This window comes from Pyrgilauda ruficollis, unplaced genomic scaffold (assembly GCF_017590135.1).
Source record: "Pyrgilauda ruficollis isolate IOZ18807 unplaced genomic scaffold, ASM1759013v1 scaffold158, whole genome shotgun sequence".
In the NCBI taxonomy this organism is placed as follows: domain Eukaryota; kingdom Metazoa; phylum Chordata; class Aves; order Passeriformes; family Passeridae; genus Pyrgilauda; species Pyrgilauda ruficollis.
Window position 1 is genome coordinate 877,931 of NW_024514543.1, and position 5,697 is coordinate 883,627.

Below are 5,697 nucleotides of genomic sequence, written 5' to 3' on the forward strand. Positions count from 1 at the left end.
GCAGCACTCACCTGTCTCATAGTAGTCATAGACCTTCACCTGGGCTGGCTTCAGGCCCCGCACGGGGATGTCCCGCTCCACTGTGAAGGAGAAGCTCAGGGTGTCCCTGCCCAGCTGGGGAAGGGAAGCAGTAGAGGCTCAGGGGGGCTCTGCCCTGCAGGGGCTCCCCTGTGCCTCTGCTCTGTCCCCAGGCTCCCATGCTCTCCCCAGCCACCCGTGCTCCGGGGGGACACAGGGCTGTAGGGCTGGCTGAGGAGCAGAAGCAAACCATGGATGGGGACCATTCCCCATCCTTGGGGAGGCTCTGCTGCTGGGGAAATCTGTGCACAGGGTTGAGGGAATGCTGGCTGAGGTCTTGGAGAGAAGTAGCATTAAGTCTAAAAACTTGAAGTTTGTAGTCAGTAAAAGATAGTAAATTATTCAGTCCCATTTTTAGCAGAGCCATGGTAGTTTTGAGTCCCAGATTTTTGCTCTATGCAGCCAAAATTCTCCATGCCTGTGTTTCTGCCCCATCCTCACCTTTTCCAGGTATAGCAGAACGTGGTTGGTGTTCAGCTCTGTGCGCTCAATAACAGGGTGGCCTTCCAGCTGAAGAAAGAAAACCAAGAGGTCACTGCATTGAAGGAGGTCTCCCTGTGTCCCTTGCACAGCCCTGTGGGTGAGTTGTACTCTGGATGAAATACTGCAGTACTCAGGGAACTAAGCCAGCAGCACAGAGCTGCCTCCTGGGTGTGCCACACAAATATCATGGTCTCCAGCCCTCCCTTCACCAGGCTGGCTGAAGAAACACAACCTGGCTCCAGAAGAGCCTCAGCACTGGATCAAACACAGTGATGGAACAATTAAACGAAAATACGTTCCTTCTGGCTTGCTAGTTGTGCACCACTTTATTTTCCAGTTCATGCACCTAATCAGCATCTCAAACAGTCACCCAACACCTAAAGGGTCACAATGTTACAAGATGTTTTTAGATCAGCAAAGGGAAAAAGGAAACAGCACTATTTTTGGGGGGCTCTGCCCTGCAGGGGCTCCCCTGTGCCTCTGCTCTGTCCCCAGGCTCCCATGCTCTCCCCAGCCACCCGTGCTCTGGGGGGACACCGATGCTCTTCCCAGCCACCCATGCTCCGGGGATGTTAGCAGTGCTCTCCATCTCCACTTTGTGCTACTGCCATTGTGCTGCAGAGCTCAGCGTGTGCCCCATGGCAGCCCTGCTCTTCTGGTGAAGTTAGTGCCATCCTCACCTGCTCGATGTACAGCAAAACATGGTTTGTGTTCACTTCTGTTCGCTGGATCTGCTGAAACCGTGTGTTTGAGAGCTGGGGAAAGGAGATGTGCAGGAGGTTGATGATCTGAAGGGAAGTTAGTCAATCTTCCTCAATTTCTCCCCACCACTAAAATCTCATCATGTAGGTGCTAAGAAGTAAAGCACAGGAAGTGTACATCCCAGGGGACTTGTCAAACACTCTTCTATGAAGCCCCACGCAATAAGACTTCCCCCAGCTCTGACCATTTCAGGCTCTTTCACCTTCTTGATACAAAAATGGAATGGGGGACCAGTATTGTCATAGCTATCACATATCTCCCAAGGCTTCTGAGTCCCTGATATTAGACTTGATGGGGTGGCAGTGCCAGGGGGCACTTCCATCTTTTGATCTGGGACTAAAAAGCACATAAAACTGCAAGCTAGCATAAGAGCTAAAGGAGTGGGAAGGAAATGCTGCTGCTGGCATCTCTTATTCACCCCTACTCCAGAGCTGAGGGGGGGAAAACCTGGAGGAAAAGATGGACAGGTCGAAGAGTGGAGAAGATACCAGGAAAAAATTAAATGCTACTTTAAAGAAAGAAATTGGTGCCCCATATTAAAAACAGATCTACTCAAAGAAATGCTTGACACAGCATCATACCTTCCCCACTGAGGACTTCAAGGGGACAAATCCTGACAGCATCTTCACATCAACAATCACCATGTTGGAGACATTGCGCTCCCCTGTGTAACTGAGGAACCAAGCAACAAAGATCCAGTGCGCATCAACTCAGAGCTGGGCACACTTCCAGCTTTTCCATAACACTTGGCACCCCACTAAGTCCTGGCACTCCAGCACCTTCTTCTCCAGCTGTGCCAGGTTCTCCTTGTCATCTACCCAGCCTCCCACCAGCCCAGCCCTGGGCTGCCCACTCTGAGGGACAAGTCCTTCCTCCAGAGCTTCTCCTCACAGACCAGCTGCCTCCTGCCCCGCTTCCCAGGAATGTGCTGCACTCTCAGACTGCCTCACCCTGGGGAAAACCAGACCTCCCTCAGCTCCCAGGGCTCAAGAGGAAAGCTCAGACCGAAACGCAGACTCACCTGACGTTTATGCCAATGTCAAAGACCTTGTGAGCCTTGGAGTCCCCACACGCCTCGGGGACTGTGTGCACGTGGAGCATGAAGGGCGCCTCCTCCTGCGTGGGCTGCACGTTGTACCTCAGGCTGGTCTAGGGGACAGCCAGCAGCTCAGTGTGAGTGTGTGAGTGCGCTCAACGTGGCAGAGAGGGGACCCTCTCACAGCCAGCCTCCCCGCTTCTCACAGCTCCTCCACACTGCAGAGCCTTCCCTCCTTCTCTCCCACTCTCTCTGCCACATTCCTCTGCTCTTTCTATCCTCTGCCCTTTACCCACAGCCTTCCACTTCTCCCCTCTCTCCTGTTCTTTTCTCTCCTCTACCTCAATGGAAGGAGTCGATGATTTCAGAGTGTTTTCCAACCTGGATGACCCTATGATTCTGTCCTCTCCAGCCTGGCCAGGGGATCCCCTCCAGGATGCCAGCTGTCCCCATCACCCTCACCTGCAGGTAGACGCATCCTTCACCAGACACCTCCACGCTGTACTCCCCTGGCACCTGGGGAAGGGGCACGCGCTGGAGCAGCAGCCGGTTGCTGGCATCCACTTGGAAGTCTTGCTGGAAGTCCTCTCCAGATTGCAGGGCCACTTTGGAAGCTGCCCCACTCTTGGCATAGGTGGCAGCTCCATACAGGGACAAGGCTTGGAGAGCAACCACTGTGTCCTGAAAGAGACGAGTCCCAGCGTCCCAGCAGGGGATGCAATTAGCCTCTCCTCCTGTAGCCCATCCTCCTACAGCCTGCCCTTTCTGCCAGCTGGCACCCTCCCCTCCATCCTCACTTTCTCCCATCTTAAGAAGAAAAGACAGAGGGAAAGAGCAGCTTCAGCATGTTGCCCTTCCCAGAGGCACTACCTGACACATTTGTCTGTAGCCTCTCAGGAACTTGGCAGCCATGGCAGGTACTGCATGCATCTATTGCAGGGCTGCAGTTCCCACCTTCCTGACAAAACTTCCTGTGCTCCCACCCGGCTCTCTGACACGTCCCATCTTCTGACCTTCATGTGTGAGGTGGCCGGGGGGAAGCAGCTCACCTGGGTAGAGGAGAAGCCTCCACTGGGATTCTGCTGGCTGCTGATCCACTTTGCAATAAGGGATGCAAAGGCCAGCTCCTCCTGGGCAGGGGCTGGCTGCGAGGTGAGGTGAGCCAGGAGCACGTAGGCCGTCATCTCCACTTCCGCAGAGGGAGCTCGGGAGGAGCGATGGAACGGGAGATCGGCCTCGGGCTCCTTCCCAGGCCGCTGCCAGTGAACAGAGCCATCTTCATGGGGCAGCGAGAGAGACAACAAGCAGCTGTTACTAGCAAATATTGCAAGGAGCTTCCTGACCTGCTGCCTGATCCAGCTGGGAGGACAGAGCCTCCGGGATGTGTCTGTCATGCAGGGTGAAGTGGGAAGGGTCAGCTTTACACATTTTGCAGGTTGACAATGAGTAGGAGACTGCTGAGCCTCAGGCCTAGACACCACTTTGTCCTAGACTCCACATTCACATTTATGAGCTACAGTCTACTGCTTGGCCAAACCCTCTGTCCACTCTGTCTTTAACAGAATAATTCTGAAAGATTGACAGGATTTCCCCAGACAATTCAGAACTCGTGCTGCAGCCTCCCAAATGCCCTGTATGCTCATTTTCTCTCTCAGCACACCCATCTCTTCCCTGACTGACATGCCTTGTGCTCTGCAAGGTCACCTGTGTTCTACATTGAGCCCATGCCCAAAGGAAGGAAGGAAGGAATGTTCCTGGGCATTGCCAGGCCTTTGCTAAGCAGTGCCTGCCATGGCGAGAGGAGCGGGCTGAGGAGAGATGGGAGCAGAGCCACCCAGGGGCTCAGCACCAAGGGGATGGTGCCCGGTGCTTCCTGGGGAGCTCCCTCAGAGCAGAGAAGAAGGACTGGGCCCTGAGAGGGACTTGTCAGAAAAGCAATCCCTCTGCACAAGCCTTTCCTCTCCCTCCACCTTTCCCTACCCACAGAGGCCAGGGCCTGCAGCCACTGCCCCACCTGGAAAATCCAATCCACCAAGAGGAGGTGTAAGGCTGGTGAAAGCCACGTCCCACCAGGAACACTCACCCTTTCTCACAGCTTCCTTTTCAAGTGAGTCAAGCAATGCCTTCCGCTTCTCCCTGTTCCCTGCCAGGGCAAAGGCGTATGCCAGCAGGGCCTTGGTGTACACGTGGTTTTCTTTCTGGTTTGCTGCTGTTTCCAGGCAGAACTCTCGTAAGGCGTGGTGACTCACGACCGGAAATGAAGACAGTGATTAGGAGAGTGGGGAGAAATGAGGCTTTTGCCTTACTGAAAGCGCATCATCCCATTGAACTTTCAGAAGGGGACTGCCCAAAGGAGGTCTAGAAACAAGTGGGGTACAATGTCTCCCAGATACAGCAAATGTGACAGTTCTTATATCACTGGGCTCAACAACCAAGTCATTTTTCCAGTCTGGAGCAAGTTCTGGTCAATACTGTGTTGGCTGACACAGCACAACTGGCTCAAGTTAGGATGCAGGCACGTACAGTCACGGGCAGTGGGATCTCCAGCAAGGCGATAGTGATGTAGGCTGTCAGCGTGGCCTCGTTGTCCACTCCTCCCTGCAGGGAAACACAAAGGTAGATACTGACACCACCCCCTTCACATCCTCAGTCTTTTCTCACACTCCTGTAGGAGCAGTGCATTACTCTGTATTGCAGTCCTTTAGCTTGCCTCCTTCTTCTTACAGCTGATGTGAAGATATCTCCAATAAATACAGAATGGTGTGTAGCTCCCTTCCCAGCATTTGCCATTGGCATGGGAATATCCCCTCTCCCTCTGTGCTCACAAAGCTCAACTAGCCCCATATGACATATGGCCAAGTTCTAGCATTTTATAGAAATACTCTGTATGAGCCTTAATTACTTAAGGACTGTGCTAATCTTTGTTCATGCACCTTAACCTGAAATGCCCCCATACCCCACTCAGATTGTGACAAACCTCTTCCTTCACATTCAGTGGCAGTTTTGGTCTCAGACAGGGAGCTGGAAAAAATCCTAGTTATCCAGTATGGTTCTGCCTGAGAGCTTGGCTTCTAAACACAACACATGACAAAGAAAGGATGCTCTTCTGGTGAAGTTAGTGCCATCCATGTCACCTTACTGACAAAATAATGCCTTCTGCTTATTCTTGCTACAAAGGAAAAAACTTTGGACACAGAACATTCCCTACTACATTTGGAGCAGAGGGATTGCAACAGCCTGGCAACCACACTGGCTCAGCAGTCCTTCTGCTGCGATTCATTCCCCAGTTTTACCTGCACCACCACCGTGTCTCAAAGTGAGGGGATCAGAATGACCAA

The 5,697-nt window shown here is 52.9% G+C and overlaps 1 protein-coding gene across 1 annotated transcript in view; it reads right to left on the reverse strand.

The window, feature by feature from the left end:
- Nucleotides 1–5,313, reverse strand: part of LOC121350536 (alpha-2-macroglobulin-like) — a 6,451-nt gene extending 1,138 nt beyond the window's left edge. Inside the window, exons 1-9 of the mRNA XM_041461937.1 lie at nucleotides 5,299–5,313; nucleotides 4,883–4,957; nucleotides 4,443–4,584; nucleotides 3,409–3,635; nucleotides 2,822–3,040; nucleotides 2,345–2,472; nucleotides 1,905–1,995; nucleotides 520–588; nucleotides 12–114 (exon numbers count right to left, since the gene is read on the reverse strand). Of these exons, the coding sequence (XP_041317871.1) occupies nucleotides 12–114; nucleotides 520–588; nucleotides 1,905–1,995; nucleotides 2,345–2,472; nucleotides 2,822–3,040; nucleotides 3,409–3,635; nucleotides 4,443–4,584; nucleotides 4,883–4,957; nucleotides 5,299–5,313 (1,069 nt within the window). The remainder of the gene's footprint in view (nucleotides 1–11; nucleotides 115–519; nucleotides 589–1,904; nucleotides 1,996–2,344; nucleotides 2,473–2,821; nucleotides 3,041–3,408; nucleotides 3,636–4,442; nucleotides 4,585–4,882; nucleotides 4,958–5,298) is intronic.
- Nucleotides 5,314–5,697: the final 384 nt, after the last annotated feature.